This window comes from Brienomyrus brachyistius, chromosome 4 (assembly GCF_023856365.1).
Source record: "Brienomyrus brachyistius isolate T26 chromosome 4, BBRACH_0.4, whole genome shotgun sequence".
NCBI classification, from domain to species: domain Eukaryota; kingdom Metazoa; phylum Chordata; class Actinopteri; order Osteoglossiformes; family Mormyridae; genus Brienomyrus; species Brienomyrus brachyistius.
Window position 1 is genome coordinate 16105048 of NC_064536.1, and position 24286 is coordinate 16129333.

The 24286-nt window shown below is 45.1% G+C and overlaps 2 protein-coding genes across 2 annotated transcripts; one reads left to right on the forward strand and one right to left on the reverse strand.

Moving 5' to 3' along the window:
- Positions 1-166: 166 nt before the first annotated feature.
- tmem70 (transmembrane protein 70) lies at positions 167-1767 on the forward strand. The gene is made up of 3 exons (XM_049010084.1): positions 167-501; positions 793-895; positions 1019-1767. The coding sequence occupies exons 1-3, from the start codon at positions 298-300 to the stop codon at positions 1462-1464; spliced, it is 753 nt and encodes a 250-aa protein (XP_048866041.1). The 5' UTR covers positions 167-297; the 3' UTR covers positions 1465-1767.
- Positions 1768-6778: 5011 nt separating this feature from the next.
- jph1b (junctophilin 1b) lies at positions 6779-23061 on the reverse strand. Its single transcript, XM_049010082.1, has 6 exons — positions 22363-23061; positions 18295-19048; positions 12095-12213; positions 10995-11644; positions 10564-10660; positions 6779-9790 (listed from the first exon to the last, which is right to left on the reverse strand). The coding sequence occupies exons 1-5, from the start codon at positions 22739-22741 to the stop codon at positions 10580-10582; spliced, it is 1983 nt and encodes a 660-aa protein (XP_048866039.1). The 5' UTR covers positions 22742-23061; the 3' UTR covers positions 6779-9790; positions 10564-10579.
- Between the last annotated feature and the right edge of the window lie 1225 nt (positions 23062-24286).

Genomic DNA, 24286 nt, shown 5'->3' on the forward strand with positions numbered 1-24286 from the left:
CTTTCATCCAATTTTCTGTATTTTTAACCATGTAATTAGATATATATATTCGAAAGCCGTATGACGAAGCTCGCATACGAAATATCGAAAAGCGAACGCCTTTGAGGTTTGTTTCAAGTGCCCAGAACTAAAATTATGTCGGCGATCGGACTGGCGGAAGATACTGATGGGGTACACAAGCGCGCGTACCCTTCCGGAATCTTCATCTGGGTCACGCCGTTTTGGTGCCTTTAGCAGATGTTTTGGTGCATCAATTCCTATCTAGGAGTCTAGGTAGCTGCATGCGTTATATCGAAAATGACAGCCCTATATATAATACGCGGTGTGTATCCTCAGGCTGGCTGTACCAGCCTCATTGGAATAGGTCAGCGGTTAGTCAGGCGCTGCTATAGTACATTGCACGGTCTCAGCTCTCATCTCACACATATACCTTCGGAAAATAAAAAGCATGTTCTTCAAGTCGTCAAATCTAAGTTCTTGTGTAAAGTCGTATTGAATAAGGTAACTTACTCTTTTGAAACTACTTTAACTTACATTAAAATACGTAGTCTTTATATAATTCTCCTTTTGAGTTGAGTTATTGTATTTCTAGTTATGCATTTACGTTTTGTCTAGTCATTTGTCTAAGTGGCTATAGATAGCACACACATTTCTTTCTTGTGTATTTAGAGGTCCTACTTTTGCAGTTTTATGGTTTGTTGGTGTTTGGCATTTTGGGTGTGTAATAATCGGCATATACTGTAAATGGTTGCCTGACTGGTGGCAGATTCTGAGTTGTTTTCTTATGGACAGCCTCTGCGATGCTCTATCCCAAGGAGCTTCAGTTCATCAGCTGCTGTGTGCTCTGATCATGGAAAGCTGATCTACACCGGGAACCTAGGAAAGGCTGTGCTTGGTATGCGAGACCCCTGCTTCGATACCCACACAGAAGGGCCAGGCTACGCCAAGGGCTCTTAGCAAAATGAGTTTGTCAGTACGTCCTGCGAAGATGTAACTTTGCGGTTTCTTCTCTCTCTAGGGGTTAAGTTCTTCTCCTACTCCAGCAGCATGTTTAGCATCTGTGTGACACCCTACATCCTGCTCAAAACGGGCCTTGGGGTGCAGAGCCTTCCCCTGCAGGTGGCGTTCTTCAGCATCATCGGAATGTTCACTTTCCTGACCCCGGTGCTGCTCCACCTGATCACAAAGGGGTATGTGTTACGGCTGTATCATGACCGCGACACGGACACTTACGCGGCTGTGACGTACAGTGCTCTCCTGGTGGAGAAGACCACGGTGTTTCACCAGCGGGATGTGAAGGTGCCTGATGTCAGCAAGATGTTTACTACCTTCTATGCCAAGAAGAAGTCCATGCTGGTGAACCCCGTGCTGTTTATGTTGCCCCACGATTACAACCACCTCATGGGCTATGACCAGCCCTTTACTTTTGACGTGGAGGAGCTCAAGAAGCCAGACAACAGCTGAGACCACGGCAGCAGCCTTCGTATGATTTCCCTTAGGGGCTGACAGAAATTGAGACTTGTGCATGAAGCAGGGTGGTGATGAGGACAAGAAAGAAAAAAAAAACTTTCTGTGCTAGTGAGTAGTGGTGCTAGTGTGACATGGAGCAGTACAGTTGAGACACATGATGATGTAAGTCACGGTCGGTCCTCTTTCTGGTTATCCTTCTATGGACCAAGCTACAATGCTGTTGCTTTCTGGAGATGCTCAGCTCTGTTTTTCTGTCTCAGTGAATGCGGAATAAGTAAAGTAAATAATTCAGTTTTATTACATGTCTTTATTATTTCATTCTCCCAGTATTACTGGAAAGGCAGTTTCTTTCACCTGGCATAATTTATCCTTGTGCAATAAAATACATTAACATCTATTGGCAGGATGCTGTTGTCCTGTCAATGAATGTCGGCGACAGGTGGTTGGTAGCACCATACTATGTGAATATGTCTCTGTAGAGCAGTGTTTCTCAGCCTGGTCATCGGGGACCCCCAGATTGGCAGGAACCTGGGAGGAAGCTAAAACCCAGACCATCTGGGGGTCCCAGAAGACCAGGTTGAGAAACTTCTGCAGAGGAAGATATTATGTGAGGTGACCCTACCAATCAGAGTTGATATAGAATTGAATATTGCAGCTGCATTATACAGTTCAGAAAATGGTTGTGTTTGTTGTCCTTAGGGCTGATAGGGATGAGGTGGTTTTAAGGGGTTAGGATGCTGTGCCTGTGATTGGAAGGATGTCAGTTTGAATCCCGTTGTTGGTATGTGGAGTTCACCATTGGGTCCTTATGCAAGGTGCTTAATCCTAATTGCTCAAGGGACTGGTTGCTCAAGTGCATATAACTTTTTGGTAAACGTGCTGGGTAAAAAGATAATGTTTACTGCCTTGAGACAAAAAAAAATGAAGATTCTCCAAACTGTCCTTCCAGCTCTGCAGTTTCCAAGCAGAAATATTGGATATTGATAAAAATGGGGGAAAAAAATATGGTGCAGTATCTATCCGTGCAGCTAAAGAGTTTGCTGACCTGCTTTTCTTCACCCTTCCAAGGATAGTATTTACGTTTTCATCTCTTTGAGAGAAACGAGGAACCCGAAAGAACCAGGGACTGCGGGAGGTGAGGGCCATCTATTGAGGTCAAGGGCAGCTTGATACACAATCGTGCAGATAAAAAGGACATGTGAGAGCGTCTTGCTTCAGATTGCTGCTAAGAGCATTGCAGCCTTACAGTTTACCTCTGAAGGACGTTGGTAATGAAGGGCCTACTAAGTGAAATAACTCCAATGTAGTTTGCCTGACCTGCATCAACATGCAATAGATTTAATTGTTTAGAAGATACTTTTGTCCAACGTTATATGTAACTGAGAAAGTAGAGCAAAGCCAGTTCCTGGAGCAATTGTTGTAAAGGTCTTTCTTCAAGGGTCCAATGCTGAAATAGGTATTCAGACCCTAAAATTTGAACCAGCACCCATGCGATCACAGAGTAAAGTCCTAACCCACACAGCCACACATTGCGCCAAAGAATTTATCTGGCCAAGCCAGCTCTTTCAGCACGCCACTAGTGATCTCTAACCAGTTGAGCGATCCAGCTCTTTGGCAGGTGCAACGCGGTCTTCATTCCTTCTGCAAGCTTGGATCTCTGTGAAGAATGAGGCTGAAATCTATATGCAGGCCTTTACAGTATCCACCCTGTAACACGGCTACTCTGCTGCTACAGAGACCAATGCACACATGTCAGTATTTCACTGGCATCCTTTCTCACCTCTGCAAAGCCTTTCCAAAATTGGAAAAAAGGACATAACATGTCATTTCTCATACACAACCTGTTTTTAAACTTATCCTTAAAGGAGGTTCTAATTGTTACCCCTCTGTTAGACGCCAAAACTTGCAGCAGCACTCTCATCAATACCCATTATATTATGTTCTATATATAAACGGCTCAGCGAGGCAGGACTTGGGGCCAGGTGGCGATGGTGTCTTGGCTTGGGCCCTGCAGAGGCTGACGGGGCAGGGCAGGTGCTGCTGGGATAGCCGAAGCCGGTGGCCTGACCTCCTAAGCCTGTCAATCATCTCAGGGGATAGAGTCATTTATCCAAGGGTCATCTCTGCTAGCAGGCAAAATGTCGATTTCATTAAAAGACTATCTGCACTGGGGCGGGACACTGACTTTAATTAAATGAATGTGAATAGTGGCAAGGAAAAAAAAAAAAAGCAAACGGATACATGCATTAAGGAAATACAGACGCTCCTCTACTTACGAACTTTCAGACATACAAACGAAGAGGAGCAAGAAGTCCAAATTGTGTTCATTGGGCTCCCATTTCCTGTCCACAACATTTTTTTTTCTGCGTGCCAATTCCGGTTAGTACGACTTCTGGCTACTACTCCTCCCACGGAGCAGCGTAGCGTGCGTACAACAGCACCCTAGTTCTTTGTACTTGCATATACTGTACCCTTAAAATGACTTACGAACAGCCGTTTGGAACATATCTCGCTCGTAAGTAGAGGAGCGTCTGTAATTAGTCTTCTTAAAAGGCTCTCTGTATTATGGAGAAGATAACACCTTTTATTAAAGAGCTCTCCATTTCAAGAAAAGCAAACAGCTTTTATTAAGTGTGCTATCTGTATTAAGTAGGTGATGACAGGTGGTTTCATCAGCATGTTAGATTCTTGGATAATTCAGACCATTGGATGTCACACCCCGAAACCTAGATGGTTTGGTCTATTGGATTATATTATATTTCCATGCGAAACAACATGCTTTTTTGAGAAAGCTGGGTCCGATAGTCATCAGAGGTTGGATGTCAGGTCCCCACTAGGGAAGTTTGGATTAATTATCACAGTCGCCTCACCTGTGCCAGAGATGTACATCACCCTATAGAACCGGGTGTACTGGGCACAGAGGCTGGCAGGGACGTAATTAATTAACTCGTTAAAATACACCTGTTCTTTACTCTTCTGCAAACTCAAAATCATCCTAAACATGTCAGCTTGGTCTCACTCGAGACCTGATCTTCCCCAGCCGGGGGCAGGTTCATGCATAGGCTAGCCCAGGATGTAGCCTAGGGCCCCACCAAGGGAAAAATGCAACAGTTGCTTAAATCAGCAACACCGAAGTTCCCATGCTAATGTCAAGCCAGAGTCCCCAGATAAGCTAATCTATCTTTGTCCCCAGCGCATTACATCTGTGACCTGGTCAGGCGGCATCTTTCCTTGTGTCTTCTGAGGTATCTGGACGCACATTATGCCCCCGTTCAGCTGAGCTGTTGTTTCAGGTGGCAGCTGTCCGCTGCATGCTGCCGTTCCTTTCCGAGATGGAGTTCGGCTGTGCTACATCCCGGCTAACAGGGAACGTTCCCAGAACCTTAGCCAACGTTATGCGATGGTCTTCTCAAAGCTGGCAGAGAACCTTCCTACTGTAACGTTAATGGAATAAACGGTTCTGGTTCTGTCAATGCCAACATGATAACATTATTACCTTAGCATCCTTTTCACACAAGTAATATTGAAAAAAATTGTTTTACAATAAAATATTTTATATAGGTGTTATATATGTATACTGTGAACATCCAGCCTTGGACCTATAACCTCATAGATGTAAAGCAACAATGTTAGCTGTTGTTCTATCGGGCTCTTTACAGACACTCCTCACTTAAAGACCAAGTTCTGTTCCTACAGCTAGGTTGTTAAATGACTTGGTCAAATACTGTACTGGTTGTGGGTTTGTGTCGGCCATCTTTAGATATTGTTTTGATGTCACCTTTGTACCATATATAATATTTTTAGTATATTTATAAATGTTTACAGGTAGCAGGTAATTATTTTTCCTTATTTTTACCGGCATCTTATACAGTACTGTGGGGTGCACAATAAAGAATAAATATATAGACAAAATTTGCAGTCTTGGAGATTGCGAATATTGACCGGCTGCGGGAACAAGACTGAGACTGAGAAAAAGTGATGCGAGATAAGATGCGTAACACTGAGATGACTGGTTGGAGTGCTGGTCGTAAGTCCGGGTGGTATTTAACCAGCTAGGCCATTAAGTGTCTGTATTTGTTCCTATATTATTTGTCTTACTGTAGTAGTATGTGTAGTAGTGGGATAACGTCATGGGGACGTCAGGAAAACTGAACACTATGAACGTTTCCATACCTTAATTGTAATGTTCAGTAATTGTTCCAAGAACGAAAAATTGTTAGCAGGGATTAGGTCTCTCTTTGGCTTCTCCAAAACACCTGCTGCATTTGTCGTTGTTTTCATCTCCAAAATCATTCACGTTTTGCGCATGCTGAGCATCTATCTTTGAGCCCACCTGTTAGAGCATCTATCACGCTATCTCTGCAGGCTTGTTGAGGAGACAGCACCATCTTACCTTTGTGACCTCATCAGCTTTTACACCTCACCTGGTTCGCCGTGCTTGTCAGCATAACGACATTTGCTAGCTGGAAATCAGTTGAAAACCCCCCTATTACTGACAGGAAAGCTAAATCCCACATCTCCAACAAAGATGTCAGCCGTGTGAGCTACACCAACGCCCTTCCTGCATCCTCCATGTCTGTCTTACGCAGGCGGTTCTCTTTAATTCTCCATTTTTGGGGGGAATGTTTGTTTCTGTATTTCCTGTTGTAGTACCTATCAACAGTGGCTCCCTATTTTCTATCTTTATATTGCTGCCTATTTCAAGATAATGAGTTTGTAAGTTCTTTAATTCTAACCAACCTTCAGCTGTGGTTCTTAAAGAGATTATGAATAAACGTTCAGCATTTCTGTGCCACATTGTGCAGCATAGTGTGTAATGATACAGTGGAATGCGTTATTTTACAGTTGTATGTATGAAGTAACACTGCAGAAAGCATCACTTTCCTGACTTTATTTTGTGCTGATTATGCACTAACAGTAGGTTTATGAGATGACTGGTACCAAATACCTGTAATATACAAGCGCAGAACAGCAGCTCTGTGGACAGCTATATAAAGCCAATGTATATACATACTGTATGGGGCTGATGCTTTTTAAGGTCACTGCCGGTGTTGTGTTGCTGTTGAGTGTGACCCGTATGGAAACAGGCGGGCTCACTTCTGCCGGAGCTGTCATGGCAGTTTGCGGCGAGCTGGCCATGCAAGACGGGCCCTCAGCGTTCCAGCAACGGGCTAATTTTAGGGCCGTGGGAGGTCTGGCCAAGGAGCACGAGCCAGGCTGTTCAGGGCCTCAGCAGAAAGATGGATGGCTGAGGGGATCTTAAGTTTTAAGTGACATCAATCTGAGACATGGGCTCTGCTGTGTGCTACTCTTAGTCTGGCATGCGTGTGAGCCGAGCTTCGGGAAAACAAGCCCGCAAGCCCACTCAGAGTAGGATGATTACGTGCCATCCGACACCACCTGCCTTCGCCCGATGGGAATCGGTAAAGCAGCCAATGGGAAGTGGGTTAAACCGGCCCGGTGACGAGCGGAGCACCATTCTCCCGCCCGGCGTGTGTTTCAGAGCCTCGTCTGTCGGAGGCCGGCGCACAGCTTGCGTTTCCTCGCGACACGGGACCGCTATAACGTCAATTAGAATTTCTGGCTGTCGTCCGCACGTGGGACTCGGCGCCATGGCGACGCACATCACAGCCCCGCCAGCCAAGCTGCCGCCTCGGTCTGCCAGCGGGTGGGTCGAGGTTGCCAGGGTAACCGCGCCAACGCCGGAGTGGTATTGGCTCGAGGCTCTGCCTGGCAGGGCGGCTGTTCGATGGGGAGCCCGTTGACCTCAGGATGTCTCATTCCGGGGGAGGAGGTGAGGCAACACAGACGTGGGGAGAGAGACTGAACAGCCCTGACAGCGTCCCGTGGCCGTGAACAGAAAGCGAAACGGCGAGAAAGCACAGAATGGCTTATCCACACCTTTCAGACAGTGGTGCAGTTTTATTCAAATAGTACGATTTTTAAAGACATTTGGTTGAAGTTCAAAATGTGGTGTATGTATATATATATGTGTGTGTGTGTGTGTGTGTGTGTATATATATATATATATATATATATATATATATATATATATATATATATATATACATACATACATACATACATATATATATACACACACATATATAACCAAACAGTGTATAATTACAAACAAGTTTGTTATAGTCAAATGAAATGTATAATACATTGTCCAATTATAAACAAATTATTTGAAAAGCTAAAATACAATAATTGATAATTTAGAAAAATACCAACAGATTTGGGATTGTGCTCTGTAAAAATGCTTTAGAAATTCTATATATTTTATGTATAAATGACAGCAACATGTGCAATTATTAAAAAAAAAAAACACACACAAATAGCCCAAATACTTTTTAACAATTACAGCACTTTTGTGAGAAAACTGGTTCAAATTAATAACAAAAAAAAAATAAAGTAAAACAATACAGCCATGTACAGAGCATTGTGAAGAGACTGGTTAGATAGTGAGACGCGTGTTGACATCAGAGCTCATCACAGTTAGAGTAGTGTGCTTTAAATGTGTGAAACATCGCGGTGGCTTTCGTGGCATCTCTCAGATGGTAGTTCTCCTTCTTCAGGTGGCATCGCTCTCTCATTACTGCACGGGCGTGCCCTTGCGGCTAGTGGCTACATGCTACAGGTGCTACAAAACTACCTTCTGGCAAAGATTTCCCACAATGCCTTGAAACATTTAACTGAAAATAAACCATGCAAAATATAAATAAAATAGAAGCATAAGAACAGAGAAGCTTTCTTAAGCCCTTGTTTAAATATTTTATATCTATGTATACTACACTTTTTATATGATGTATAAATAATCTTTATTTAAATAAACTCTGTATACAATGTATAAACTATTCTTTTGTGAGAATAGCTCACAGACACGCCAAGCTGTACCAACAGCTAGACCAAATGCACTTTAAAATCCTGTCTAAAGATTATGGCAGTCCAACGGCTCACACGCACACACATACACACACAGCACGATTAAGACAAACTCTTCTTCCCATCTGAGGACTATAGTTTTATTCTTTCTTTTTTTTTTTGCTGAGGTAAACTTTAGTGCAATAAAACACTGTGAAGGCATCTGATCCGTGGAGGCTTTCACGCACCATGTCGCTCTCCCTGAACGTGTTCACCACCACGTTCCTGGAATAACTGAAATAGCGAGTCTCCGCTCTCACAACATGCTTATGAGCACCAGTCCTGAGCTATAAGGCTTTCTAAAGTTCACCTACCTGCTTACCTGCCTTTCAGATTTCTGATGAAACACTAGAAGCAATATTTAATCATTCTACAAAAATTCCATGCATGAAAGTTACTGCCCGTGTTACAACATACTCTGACAATTTATTTGCGGTATTTAAAATCACTCAAATATTTAAGATATCAGATTCCTGCCTGAGTTACAGGCAGGCCAACAATCCGTACAAATGAGCCAACCAATCCTCACTGCAGAAGCTCTGAACTACTTTCTATGACGACTGACCACGCAGCCTCACAGAGCTTCTCTCAGGAGGTAATCAAATATCAGTACAAAGCTACTTCACATAATGACCAACCAAACTTGCTGCAGAGCTGCTTTACATAACGACCAACCAAACAGCACTACAGAGCTGCCTTCCAAATGAGCCAATAAGATACCACCGAAGACGTGCTTTCTGTGAAAGCCAATCAAATATGACCAGAAAGCTGCCTTCCACCAATGGTTTTTGTACAATAAATTAATTTGAAAACAATTATTATGGGGTATGATAAAGTCATTGACCAAATGTAGAAACCATTTTCAATATTGCACTTTCATTAATATTTAGAATATTTTATGTATTGTTTTGATTATTACATTGCCCATAGAAAAGACGACTATTTAAATTGATCACAATCCAAGCAAAATAAATATAGTACTTAACGGCCAACAGAAACAAGACATAAAGCTATTAAAACTACCATGCATATCATATCGGAGTATCCTGATTTCAGAGAGGACTTGGGGGAGGGCCTGCCCTGTGGGGGCGGGGCTTAGCCTGGTGATTGGCACATCTGGGTGCGTTTGATGTCTCCTTCTGGCAGCCGCTCGCATATCTCGCTACCGCCGCGTCATGCCGTAAAATAGCCCGGCAGCTGTCGGCCTCTGTCACACGGCGTCTCCTGGATGTCCAGCACATCCAGACAAGGGGAGGAGCTGCGCGTGTGTGCAGCCGGGGCGACGATCAGCTGCTTGGGTTCCCCAGCGCTCGGCCGCCCACACGCCCCGGCCTGGGTGTAGCTTCCGTCCTCTGCCTTTGCCTGCTTCATTGTTTCTAAAAGGCGACTCCAACTGAAGGGTGAAAGTGGTTAGAGGGCTCGATCACTATCCGGAGCAGTATTCAGCTGCAGCTTTCTATGAGTACAAGCAAGGACCTTTCATGCAGGCGCACTCAAGAAACAAGCACTGGACAGCAATACTGCACACTAAGGATATGCTGCTTTTAGCAGATAGCAATGCGTGTACCCTATTTCCACCCCAGGTTCAGTAAAGCACGCCCCCAACTGTGTGACAAAATTTTAGCTATGATCTACCACTCATTTTCATTAGCCAACATTTGCAAACTTCACAACTGGTATCAACTCTGCAGTTATCTGTCATTTTTTTAAAATTTTAAATTGAATATAAATTCAATTTACTAGATGGTTCATGAGCACTCAGTTTTCACCGTTGGGGTGTTATTTTCTACAGCCAATTAAAATGTGAGCCTCTTTCCCTCCGGGCCAATGGGATCACAAAATAGACCATGGTTCAGTGGAAATTGTGTAAACGCGATAGAACCGTCACATGCTAAAGAAATGCTGCGTTTAGTGGATAGCAGCACGATACTCTAAAGAAATGCTGCATTTAGCAGATAGCAACACCACACGCTAACAAAATTCTGCGTTTAGCAGATAGCAGCAAATGCTAAAGAAAGGCTACGGGTACAGCGCCACATGCTAAAGAAATGCTGCGTATAGCAGTACCACATGCTAAAGATACGCTGTGTTTAGCAAACAGCAGCACCACAAGCTAAAGATACGCCGCATGCATGTCTCCATATGCCGTGTGGCATGAGCACTTACCCGAGTTGCACACCCATCATGTCAGGAAGTGAACGAAAATAATCGCTAGACCGATATTCAGAAGCATCACGAGGGCAACCAAAATAGAGTTTGGACCCTGCAAAGGTAAAACAGGAGGAAGACGTTCAGGAGAAATACCTGCTCAGAAAAGTCCCATGAGAAGTGGCTAGGAAATAGATAGATGATTTCTTTGTGGAACAGTAGAACCTTGAAGCTAACTCTGGTAGCCCTTTACACTTCAGTGTGGCTAGTGCAATGGAAGCTAATAATGCTAAAGTAACTGTTATAACTGCCGTTGTGGCGCTAATGGATTAGATAATTAATGCATATTTATTGGTCAAATGCTGCGCTTTCTGGAAACTCTTCTGCGTAAAGGCCAGCTCAATAAGCCTGTGCCACATAGGTATCTCAGCCACCCCCCAGGTACTCACCGATTCCTCCTCTGTGTTCTCGCTGGGCACGTCCATGCTAGCCTTCTTGGTTTCTGCAAGACTCCTTGGCTTCAAGGACTCCTGTTTCTTCAATTTCGGCTCCACTCTGGTTTCTGCGGCCGCTGGCTTTACAGGCACAGGTTTGGGCGTGGGCGTGTGGAAGGACCTGACGACTGGCGGAGGCATTCTTACCAAGCTAGTTGGGCTCGTTTGGACTGGCTCCTCTTCTTCTACGGGTTCCTCTGGCGGGATCTTCACCACGGTCTTCACCCGGTAGCTGTGGTATTGTCTGAGAATCTGCCCGTTACCTGGGCTGCTCACCTGTGCTGGTTCTATCCTCCGGGGTGGGTTTGAGGGCGGAGCTTCAATCCTCACCTGTTGAGGTGCCGCTTTGCTAATGATGGCATCCGGATTTTGGCTGGTGGTGGAGGGCTTGTTCTCTCGGATCAGCTTGCTGAGCAGGCCTTGGTGCTGCTTCTTCTGGCTGCCACGGGGGGAGGGTGGAGGAGTGTGGCCGGGCGAGTGGTTGGGGGTGGTTCCTTTGCGGTAGAAATGGGGGCTATCAGAAGCCGATTTGCCTTTCGGCTTTTCCTTGGGAACTTCTGTAATTTCTTCAGTTTCACTGTATTTCTGTTTGACATAATCAGGGCCTGAAAAGATAATGCATATCTGGAGATTATTCATAACACCTACAGTATAACATTTCCAGGCCATGATTTTAAATAATCAGTCTACCTAACTTGAAGATAAGCCCATAATGCATACAAATGCAATTTTTGCACCACAGACTGAAATAATTAAGCTACCAGATATCTGAAATGAGAGGGCACAGAATACCTTTAATATACCTCTTTGAATGCCAACATTGTTATGTTTGACACAAAATGGTGACCCTGACAAAACACTTCATATCGGTCCCTGAATCCAGTAAGGGGTGTTTAGTGTCCAGAGGCATTTAGGATGATCTCAGAACTGCCAAATGGATACCTAGTTATATGACAGTAATTTTTATCCGAATAAATGTATAAATTGAATTGAAGTGAAGGTTCACCTCTAAGTGTATAAGCCCCACCACTGCCCCTATGATCCCCCAAGCTTACCTGGTTGGTGGAAGTTCGGAGAGAGGTCCTTGGCCATTGCTCTGGCAATTAGCGAGTCCTGGATGGCGGCCTGGGCAGCCTGGTCAGCGGCATCAGCCTTGGCCCTGGCATGAGCTGTCCTGGAGGGGGAACGGAGCCACAGCGGTGAGCTGCCTGCACCCAATCACTAAGCGACAAAGGGAGTCCCAACACCAGTGCAGTATGACAGCACGCATGCATGCACATAAACACTCAAGCTCTGAGCAAATGCCACACACTCCTCACCACAGAACGCTATTTTGTCTGCCACACACATCACCCACGCAGCAATTGGTGGCCTAATGACAGACAATACTAAGGAGAACTTCCAATAAGTCCTGATTTACTCTGTTATAATTAAAAGTAGTAATACCAATATCAGTGCATCCCAGTCGAACACCAGCCAATCCCAGTGCATTCAGGGGAGCACCAGCCAATCACGGTTCATGCTAGTGGAACACCAGTCAATCCCGGTGCATTCTAGTGGAACACCAGCCAATCCCAATGCATTCCAGTGGAACATCAGCCAATCATGGTTCATTCTAGTGGAACACCAGCCAATCCCGGTGCAGTCTAGTGGAACACCAGCCAATCTTGGTTCATTGTAGTGGAACACCAGCCAGTCCTGGTGCATTCTAGTGGAATACCAGCCAATCCTGGTGCATTCTAGTGGAACACCAGCCAATCCTGGGGCATTCTAATGGAACATCAGCCAATCATGGTTCATTCTAGTGGAACACCAGCCAATCCTGGTGCATTCTAGTGGAACACCAGCCAATCCAGGTGCATTCTAGAGGAACACTAGCTAATCTTGGTTCATTCTCGTGGAACACCAGCCAATCCTGGTGCATTCTAGTGGAATACCAGCCAATCCTGGTGCATTCTCGTGGAACACCAGCCAATCCTGGTGCATTCTAATGGAACACCAGCCAATCCTGGTGCAGTCTAGTGGAACACCAGCCAATCCTGGTTCATTCTAGTGGAACACCAGCCAATCCCGGTGCAGTCTAGTGGAACACCAGCCAATCCCAATGCATTCCACTGGAACATCAGCCAATCATGGTTCATTCAAATGGAACACCAGCCAATCCTGGTGCATTCTAGAGGAACAGTAGCTAATCTTGGTTCATTCTCGTGGAACACCAGCCAATCCTGGTGCATTCTAGTGGAACATCAGCCAATCATGGTTCATTCTCATGGAACACCAGCCAATCCTGGTGCATTCTAGTGGAACATCAGCCAATCATGGTTCATTCAAATGGAACATCAGCCAGTCCTGGTGCATTCTAGTGGAATACCAGCCATTCTAGTGGAACACCAGCCAATCCTGGGGCATTCTAGTGGAACATCAGCCAATCATGGTTAATTCTCGTGGAACACCAGCCAATCCTGGTGCATTCTAGTGGAATACCAGCCATTCTAGTGGAACATCAGCCAATCATGGTTCATTCAAATGGAACACCAGCCAGTCCTGGTGCATTCTAGTGGAATACCAGCCAATCCTGGTGCATTCTAGTGGAACACCAGCCAATCCTGGGGCATTCTAGTGGAACATCAGCCAATCATGGTTCATTCTAGTGGAACACCAGCCAATCCTGGTGCATTCTAGTGGAACACCAGCCAATCCAGGTGCATTCTAGAGGAACACTAGCTAATCTTGGTTCATTCTCGTGGAACACCAGCCAATCCCAGTGCAGTCTAGTGGAACACCAGCCAATCCTGGTTCATTCTAGTGGAACACCAGCCAATCCCGGTGCAATCTAGTGGAACACCAGCCAATCCTGCTGCATTCTAGTGGAACATCAGCCAATCATGGTTCATTCAAATGGAACACCAGCCAATCCTGGTGCATTCTAATGGCACACCAGCCAATCCTGGTGCATTCTAGTGGAACACCAGCCAATCCTGGTACATTCTAATGGCACACCAGCCAATCCTGGTGCATTCTAGTGGAACATCACCCAATCCAAGTGCATTCTAGTGGATCCCACGGGATTATTAGTTTATTCCAATACAATATAAAATTTTGCATAGCTTTTTATGAAAAATAAATCATGCCTACTGTTGCTTCCTCTTATAAGTACAACGTGAAAGGTTCACACTTATCCTGTGGTGTGCCATTTTCTTCAAATGTTTTGTATTATTACAACAGTATTTATTAAAATCTTAATCAAAACTTAGCTAATTTCCAAGAGTATGTTTTTGATCACATTTAAGCACGTGCTGAAATACATTTTAATAAGGCAAATATGTACAGCACATGGACTGATATTTCGCTACTGAAACCCAAATATTGTTTTTCTTTTAAACACAACAAACACCTGTTTCCTAGTGCTAATTTATTCCAGGTCCTTTGCTCTCGAAAGATGTAAAGGATGGTATGACATTGGAGAAGGTGAGGTCCGTTTAGACCTGCCAGTACCCTGGCTGGGTGGCTCTCGGTGGGACGTAGCCCGGAGTGGAAGCCCCTCCCCTCCTCTCCTCTCCCCCCCCCCCCAACCCCAGCCAAGCCCGCTCCTCACTGAAGGGGTGTCCAGTAAAGCACACCTCTAAAATTAGCCCGTTCTTGAATTTCATCCCTGCATATAATGTCCCCTCAAGCTCTGCATGTCTCAGAGCAGCCACCCCCCCCCCCCCCACCCCACCCCCCACTCCCAGATGTCACTCAATGCAATAGCCTACTCCCACACACAGGCTGGCTAACTCAGTGCAGATATTTGGGAGGGAAAAAAATGAGGCAGGAGTGAGACAGAGAACCATAAAAAAACTTTAATTACATAAATAATGAGTCAGGTTTTATTGGGTGGCTCAGTGGGCAGCACTGTTACCGCCTATGTCCAGCACTGTGGGTTCAAATCCCGCCCCTGCATGTTCTTCCTATGTTGTGTGGGTTTATTGCCCTAGTCCAAAGACATGCAGTTAGGCTCCCTGCTTTCTCTAAATTTCTTGTAGTGTGCATGTGGCCTGGAATCCTGTCCAGGGTGTCCCACTGCTTTGATTCCTACAGTCCAGGCTCCCTCTGACCATATCCAAGATAATGGAAAGTTTGTGTAATTTATATAAATTACAATTAACATTAAATTTTCTAAAATATCGGTGAACAGTTATGTCCAAATATAAGGCAAAAAAAACTTCCCGTACCCTGCATCGGCAAAGCCGCATAACTATTACTGATTAATGTATCAGAATAACACATATATAGATGACCAAGAACAAGCAATTAGCATAATAGGAGACCAAATAAGATGAGTGAACGATCACTATGGCAACGCTCATCCACTGGGACTCCAGGATGGGTGGTGCATCACATGACCCACGTCCCTGTAAGACACCTAGTAAGTGCCACACACATTCCCTCCATAGGAAGACAACAACTTCTCAGTGACCCGCTTAAGTGTCATTGAACTGCAGGTAACCTATTCCTTCTGTATTACAGTTTTACACAGATAATGAAGGATGCAAAGAGGTTTTAAAACAACTTTTCAAATATTGTAGGACAAATATGGGCTGTGTGTATGTTCGTGCCCCACAAGTGCCATAGTGTGAGCCTGTGTAGGGCTGCTAGCCTCATCCATTAAGCTGTAAGTGGCAATGATACACCTGGAATGAACCGTCTGCCACTAGAGACGATCACAGCTATAATTACAGTTCTTAATTCTCACCAGGGTCTAATGTGCAAATGTGAGTAATAGGATTTGAAATGTAATGTACTTTGCTATCACACAAATGAAATTGGATGGGTGTAAAAGGCTGTCTTCACTAGACACCCAGACTCAGACTGAATGAGGGATTGAGTAAATCCTCTCAGCAGCCATGCACCCCCCGTTCAATGTTCCTAGAGTGACACTTCCCAAGCTTATGCTCTTTTAGCTAACCAATGTTATTTCTCAAAATGGCCAAAGGAACTTATTTATTTTATGCCTGAGGTAATGTGCTTTATCAGCAGATATATGACATGTAAAGACGACGAGATTGGATCAGTGGTGATATCAGTGACCGCAGTGGTATCACTGACCGCAGTGGTATCAGTGGGCAACTATTGGCGCTTTTCCACTACCACTAAGAACCGAGCTGTAACTGAGTCGAATTGTTAGCTGGCAGTTTTCCATGGTAAAGTATGAGAGCCGTACCCAAACTGTAACTGCGCTGACATGGCCAGCTTACTAGCAAGGCTGAAAGCGCGACAAACTGAGCTGGTTACATCACCGCCGTCTGATTGGTCAAAGAGATTGCATGGGGATACCAATGTTCTGCCCATGGATTATTAGAAGGAAAAAACTAATATATTCTATATATTATTCAATATTAGTAGTATCACGCATCATAATGTATCTTGAAAAATTCAGGACTACTACTTGCAAAAAATGGATTCGGAATGCAAATTTACGAAAGTGAATGTTAATCCCGCTAGCATTTGATGCTAACATGACATGGCGATTCTCACAGACGCGCTTGAAAATGAGGAAGTTAGCACGTAGTAAATCATGATACATACCGTTTGAACAGTAAATAAGCGTCACTCCGGTTTTACGTCACTGTCGCTCTCCAAACCTGGCAGCGTCTTTACCGAGCCGGCCCTTCTGCAGTGGGAAACCGAAGAGAGCCGGAACCGCGCTGCGACTAGCCTCTCTTGACGGTACGGCTCGGGTACGGCTCGGGTACGGCTCGGGTACGGCTCGGTTCCTGTATGCCAGTGGAGAAGCGTCGTATGTGGCAGTGGCCCGGATAGTAACCAGCCGTTTTTTGTATCAGTAGCTACATTCCTCAGTGGGTAAGAATGTCTCAGTGTCTCAGTGTTATACCAGTGGCTGAGGGGGGGGGGGGGGGGGGGTTACGTACTCCAGGCTAATAGGAAGCATAGATTGTTCCTTGGGCTGCTTTACTCCTTAATCACAGATAAACTTAGAAGATTCACTCAACATCCTGCCCAAGAAAGTCAGAGCCTGGCTTATGATAATAATAGTCTTTTTGGTCAGGAAAGAGGTAACAGTACAGGAGGACAGCGTGAGGCAGGACAGAGGCACACAAAGCACATATTGTCACCCGCTGCCACTTGCTGCCACTGGATGACACTGGATGCCGTCATCACAAGCATTCACACTCACGTTTGTGAGTCTTTGCTTCTTTATTTAGTGATTGTATAGTCAACCGTTTTAGGTACACACTGAGTCAAAAGTAGTATACACCCACACCCCCCCACCCGGACGCCTTCACTTCCTTAATCTGTGTGTCATAAAGGGGATTTAGATGTGTATCATGCAAAAGTCTGTCATTGTCATTGTCATTGTCATTGTCAGCCCAAATCCCTGTCTCTAAGTCCTCCCTTCATAATCAAATAGATGCATAGTAGTAAGTGTTCAAAACCTTCAAATCCCAAATCCTTTCTCAGAAAATGCATGGTAAGTACTAGAAATCCTTTAATGGTGGAGTGCGGTACCCTGCCACAGAATTCTGCTTTGCAGTAGGTTTACATATGTAAAAAAAAAATGCTATTATAGTATTAAATGTTACAGCATGGCTTTTAGTGTCCTGGGGCGAGTCTAAGACTGGGAATCCAGATTCCACTTTCTTATCAGCATTACCTTCATGGGCATAACTTTGACTGAGTGCTGTTGTACAGTACTGTATAAACTACTGTAGAGTAGAGTGATTACAGCACCCACCACATGACAGACCACCTCAGGGATGAGAACCTGAGTGCAGCCATACTGGGGATTGATACCTCAGCACCACACTAGTTCAAAAGAACCAGTGTGAGATTTTTTTTCTGGTGGCCAGAGTGCCACGAAAAGTTCATGTGCATAGAAAAGCCACGTCTGCATTTGGAGTAGGTAGTAACAGCACATCTCCAAGTTACGGGATAAGAAGTCATGTTGTGAAAGCAGGCTACGTATAATACATCTCCCCACTCAGACAATGCTAGGAAACCAAAGTGGATACAGGAGATCTCCCTGCACCAAGCATGTTCGGAAACCAAAGCAGATACAAGACATCTCCCTGCAAGTAGAGTGCTGGAAAATCAAAGTAGACACAAGATGCCTTCTCGTGCAAAGCATGCTGGGAATCCAAGGTCTGCAAAAAAACACTTCCACATCCAAGGTGAATAAGACCGAATGAGAAATGAAAACCCTGCCGCCTCTGTCGTGCTTCGCATTTAGCTGGCCCAGCCTGTCTCCACTCACCTAGAAGTTGCTATTTCCACTTTAGTTCTTGCTACGGCCGCTGCGCGCTTGGCTCCCTCCACGGCCCGGTCCACCTTCTCCTTCGTCTTGGGGTTTTTCAGCGGGATGAGCTGCTTCCTGATGCCACGCACCAGCACGTTGTTTTTGTACTTCCCCTCCTCTTTGGTGCTGTCGGGGAACAGCGTGGTGCCGTAACCGTGGCGACGGTTGTTCGACCACTCTCCCTCGTATTTCATGCCGTTGGAGCGCTCGCTGACGCCGAAGCCGTTGCGCTTGTCGTTTTTCCATTCGCCCATGTAGGTCTCGGTGGTGGTGGCGTCCACATTGTCCCCGGTGGCCGGCTCGTCCTCGGCGCCCTCCCCGTAGCTCAGGCTCGAGTTGCCGTCGCTGGAACTGATGCGACTCATGGTGCCGTCGCTGCGGGCGGAGCTGCGCTTGCTGGAGAGCGACGAGCGCGACTCGGACTTGCGCAGCTGCTTTAGGCTCCCGAACAGCGCCCCTCGGTGGAAGAGCCCCTTTTTCTTGGCCCCGACTTCACTGTCGCTGTGCACGTTGAGCACGAAGCCGCCCCTCCCGCTGGCTGGGTTGTCGGCGGCCGGTTCCTGGAGGACGTTGCCGTTGCTCTGCTCGCTGCGCAGTGACGCCAGCGAGGTGCGGAGGGGCGAGCAGATGACTGTCGCCATGCCGTAAGGGACGCTCTGCCGCACGCCGTAGCCGTGACGCATGCCGCCCATCCACTGACCTTGGTATGTACCTGTCAGAAAGGCGGAGGCCATAGTTACCATGGATGGAGGTGGAGGACAGCTGAGGGTTAGGAGAACTACAGGTGGGGTACAGATTCAGGGAGACTACAACTACGGGGAAGGTAGGATACAGGTTTAAACTGTCAGAGAAAGGGTACCAGTGTGTACCTTTGCTGTCACTGGGGCTGTACCCTCAATGGTACATTAATACTGTTCCTACCTTAGGGGTGTTCCTGAGAGTCCATTTCTGTACCTTAAAAGGTGCAATTACCTACAGCTAAGGGTACAACTGGCAGACCCTTGAGGATACAGCCCCAGTGACAAGGAAGGGTATAAATTGGTATCCTTTTCTCTGACAGTGTAGGAGGAATACAGATAGGGCAGTGAATCTCAACCTTTTTTGCACCACAACCCAATTTTTACCATGCCAGCTCAGTCGAAACCCTATATCAAGTATAGGTTTAAATTAACGCTATGATCAAGCATGCAGTGCCCTCTACCTATTGCACAAATATGATTGGATGTGCCAGTGAATTTGAAATTAAGCATCTGGGGTTTGGCTTCTTTGATTGGTTGAGTGTTCGCTAGTTTTGCCCTAAGCATTTGCAGACCCAAGAACCCATTTATATAGGTTAATTCTAGGATTGGGGCTGGGAAATCTGATCACAGATCAGCATATGAGCTTGGTAGTTTTAAAATGCTTACATTCTCACAAGCCTTTCAGAACTTGCCACGACCCAAATTTCAGTCACGACCCCATGGGCTGAGAATCGCTGCACTAGGGTTCAAGTGGGATACAGGTTTATGAGGACTACAGCTATTGTGCAGATGAGGGTTAGAAGGAGTACAGCTGGCTTACAGGTGGGATACAGGTGGGGTACAGGTGGGGTACAGGTGGGGTACAGATGGGGTACAGGTGGGGCACAGATTAGGTACTGGTGGGATAACTGTGAGGTTTCAAGGGACTACAGCTTATATATGTTCAGTTTAGGTACAGATATATATCAGAAAGATACCAAGAAGTAGAATTAAAGTGAAAGTCCCACTTTCCATTTCACACATATAATTTAATCTGCTACACGTACAGCTTGGCTTTGATTTAATCTGCACACTTGCTCTGCTCAAATAAAGAATTAAAATTTATACAAGGCAGAATTCCGCCTTATATAATGAGAGCTGTAATAAAACATATATATATTTTCTGATGACAAGTCTATTACTGCTGACTTGAAGCCAATGAAAGAATATCTGGCCAGACTAAAGCAGAAGGCAGATTCTGGACATGGTGATGTCCATCTCATATGGACTGGATGGGGGCTTCTCAGGAGCATGGGGCGACTCTCACGATGTCATCGAAAACGTAAAAACCATCACATCCACTCATAACGCAGATTCTAAACCTCCCTTTAGTTAAAAAAAAACAAGCAAACCCCGTCTTAACAGTAAAAGAATAATCAAAACGGGAACAGTCACTGAAAGCATTTAACTGCCGATTTTGTGATTTGTAAAATAAGAAGTCAGAAGCTTTCACAGTATCTAAGCTCTACTGGATCTTGAGAAGTACAGTACAAATCAATCTTCTCTTGAATCTCCCGGCCAGCTGGTGTGCCGTACTCACAGCAGGGGGCGAAGTGATTAAGAGCTATGCTTCTGACCATGAGGGTGAAGGTTCGGGGGGTCAGGGCCAACCAGTGCTGGACTCTTGTTTAAGAGACTCCAGCGTTTTCAAATTATTATTGTTATTATTAAAACCATGGCCAAATGATAAGCCTACACGACTCGTGAATATCTGTTGATTTTATTAGATAATTAATAAAACGGTGAGTATTTTCATTATTATGTTAAATTAACATTAAGGTCTTCCGCTAAAATCAGCGCAGCATCTTTTACATTAAAATGAAAAAAACTTTACGTACAGTGTCCCCGTTAAACACGCCCCATCAGTTATATCTGGTGGTACTTGAGAAGGTATATAGACACTATTACAGCAGATAATTAGATGCATGACAACTACAATAATGGAGATAAATAACTTACCGTTCAATTTGCCTAGAAAATTTCATTAGCCATTTGTTAAATGACAATGGCTGTACTTTACCCATAAAATATAAATTAATAACAAATTCTGGACACCTACACAGCTACGTGCGGGACAACGGCCCGTGATCTACTATACTGTAGGCTACCTAAAACAACCCCTATAATTTGCTTGGACATGAAATCACCGATCGTATTTCTTGTATTTATTTTACTTACACGTCGGCGTGAAATGACTCCATATCACATGAGTATAAATATATTCGTCGAAGATTAAGTACACCTGTTCATCTCAAAAACAGTGGATTCCCCAAAGGTTTTTTATCGCCGATTGACAGTAGCCTAAAAAAGAGGTTCTTAGTATTTGATTTGTAAAACAATTTCAGTGATTCCCGTTTGGAAGAAAACACCCACGCAGTTATATCACAGCTGCTGCTGCAAGATAACCAAATGGATTTAATTTACATCCTAAAATAACAACGCCGTTACATTACAGCCCCGATCCTTTAAACTAGTAACATTAAACTATTTCCGTAAGGACACGTGTAATTCCGGGGACGTGGCTTCGGAGTTCTCCGATCCCTAATCTGTAGTTATAGGAAGATGGATATTTCTCATTCTTTTTTTCAGTTGGCGAGTAGTAAGTGTTGGAGATGCAGCTATTTTTAGACTTGACCTCTACGAGAGCGTTTCGGACTGACCTGGCCGACCCATGTCAATAATGTACAGTGAGGCGCCTAGGACTCGTTCATTAAAATGGCAGCAGTGAGTTTTATATCACGGAACAAGAAATCAATCGTGTGCGCTACATTTCGGCTTGACATAAATGGGAGAAAACACGATCTCACTGTTTAAAACAACTAACTGCCAGACTGGCAATTAGCCTATACCAACTAGTAAAAGTTATCCGAACATTGTAAATGACAAGATTTTCTTGGGAGGGACAAGTCTAAAATATATGGTCTCCATATCGTTGATAAAGCAGTGATATTTCCAGGCTGCGTGGTGTCATTTTAACACACTATCTGGCACCAATGCGTGCCACCTGACTTACTAAACAAACAAGTATTACAAATATTTGCCAAGCTTTGCATTTGCAGCACATTCGTGTTGTGTACGTCTATTTCCATAAATATGATCGCCAACATCATTCGGTGTCTTTTTACCCTGTTATGGTAGTGTCGCACTACAGTGGATGCGCTCATAATACAAGCAATGATAACAAGCTTTACTGTGAACATCAAATTTCAGACCGTGGCTTAAGTAGTTAAACGCGACGCGGTCTTACCCCCGTCTCCGTAAGTTTCGATGCCATAACCGTCCTGAAGACCATTGCTCCATGTGCCATCGTATCTCGCAGGCGTGTTTATGCTTTGCCGGACTCCGTATCGACCCTTAAACCCATGACTCCATTCTCCACGATACATCCACTTCCCTTTAGATTCAACCCCCAGCCCATGCCGCTTGCCCTGAGCCCAGTGGCCCTGGTATGTGTTCCCGCTGGGCCATGTGTACACTCCTATTATTTCAAATCCGTTGGACCAGGAACCGGCGTATTCCCCCTGGCCTTTGGGGCCAGTGCAGATGCCGTGCCCGTGGGCTTTTCCATCCTCCCAGCCGCCGCAGTATGTGCCGCCATCGTCGAAGTCGAACCGTCCGCCCGTCATTCAGAAGAGGCTAGAATGGAAGCGCGTCGCAGGAGAGCCTGGATGCTGTATTTTCCCACGGGACCCAAGAGCGACGAACAGCCAGAATAAGGGGGAAAATATGATCCTGAGAACCAGGACGATCAGTGTACGGCCTGGACGGTTTCAGAGCAGTGATTTTGAGAGCGTGCATGAGTATGTAGTTATGATTGCCGCACGGGAGTCGTCACAGCCGCACGCCGGGTCTGCAGCTGGCTTTCACAGGGCTTATCACCCCCCTCGCACTCGCCCGGGGAGGGAGAGAGAAATGCATCCCTCAGCCCCAAAGAAGATACTGCCTGTTATTGACGTCAAAGCCGCGGCACCTCCCAGCATCCCTATTAGGCTAAGTAGGGGGTACAGGAAGGACCGCTGTCAAATAATTATTTTAACCCGCAAATTGTATTCTTATCAGATGTTGCCGGCGAGACGATGTGGTTTCAGGCTCATGACGTGCGTTTCATTTTCCTCTGTGTTGATAATGAGCCGCAGAGATTTCTAAGTAGCATGGGTTGTAATAGTCAGCACTGCCGTGTAAGCACAATTCTCGTTTTATTGCTTTCAGCAAAATAAACAACACAAGCACAGCAGAATTGTAAATACAAGTTGCTTGCTACAAGCACCTGTCTCCACGATACTTAGAAGACACGTTTTACTGGGTGTCATCATACGCATTTCCAGCGATTTTCTGTTACACCTCTTTTCAACGATATTGCAATTCAGTATAGTGTTCAGGGCAGTGGCTTCATATCGACTGGGGTTGGGGGTTCGAATCCCACATCCGCTCTGTGTTTGCATGCTCTATACCCGACCGTGTCACATAATGATATCCCGTCCCTGGTGTACCCAATCTGGTGCACTACGCTCCTTGGGCATAAGCTCCAGGCCCCACTGACTATAGGATGAACAGCTGAAAGATGGATAGGATATTAATTGAACGTTTGGAAGACTTCAAATTGCACGAATGAATGTGTTACGCAAGAACTGGCCCTAAGTTTTATTTGCACTGAATAAAACCATGAGCATTTTTGACCAGTAACAGGTAAATCTTCAGTAAATATGAACGTGAAATTGTTGAGTGATTCCTATGACATTAACTGTATGTATGCGTGTGTTTACCAGTTCGCCATTGTTTACAATGTTTTAAACATCCTTATAGCGTCAAGTCTTCACGTGAAACACGGATTTTCAAACTGGAGATTAGACACGAGGGTACTTTCAATGTAAATATTACGATATATAAATGCTGCTTTAAAACAATTCGACTCACAGCGCAGAGTAAGGAGCATGTGCAGCGTGGGCTCTTCTTTGGAGCATTGAAATGCCGACGATCTGCACAGTGCATAAACGTATTACATGAACGTTCAGTGGTAAGCGATAGATGTTTTCTAGAAACAAATGTGCGGTTTAATGTGCGCGCATTGTATTAATGATCGTACATTAATTTGTATATATCCGGAATCGGATATTATGAGCCCCGCGGCCCAGTAGGATAAGCGGTCTGGAAAATGGATGGATGGATGGATA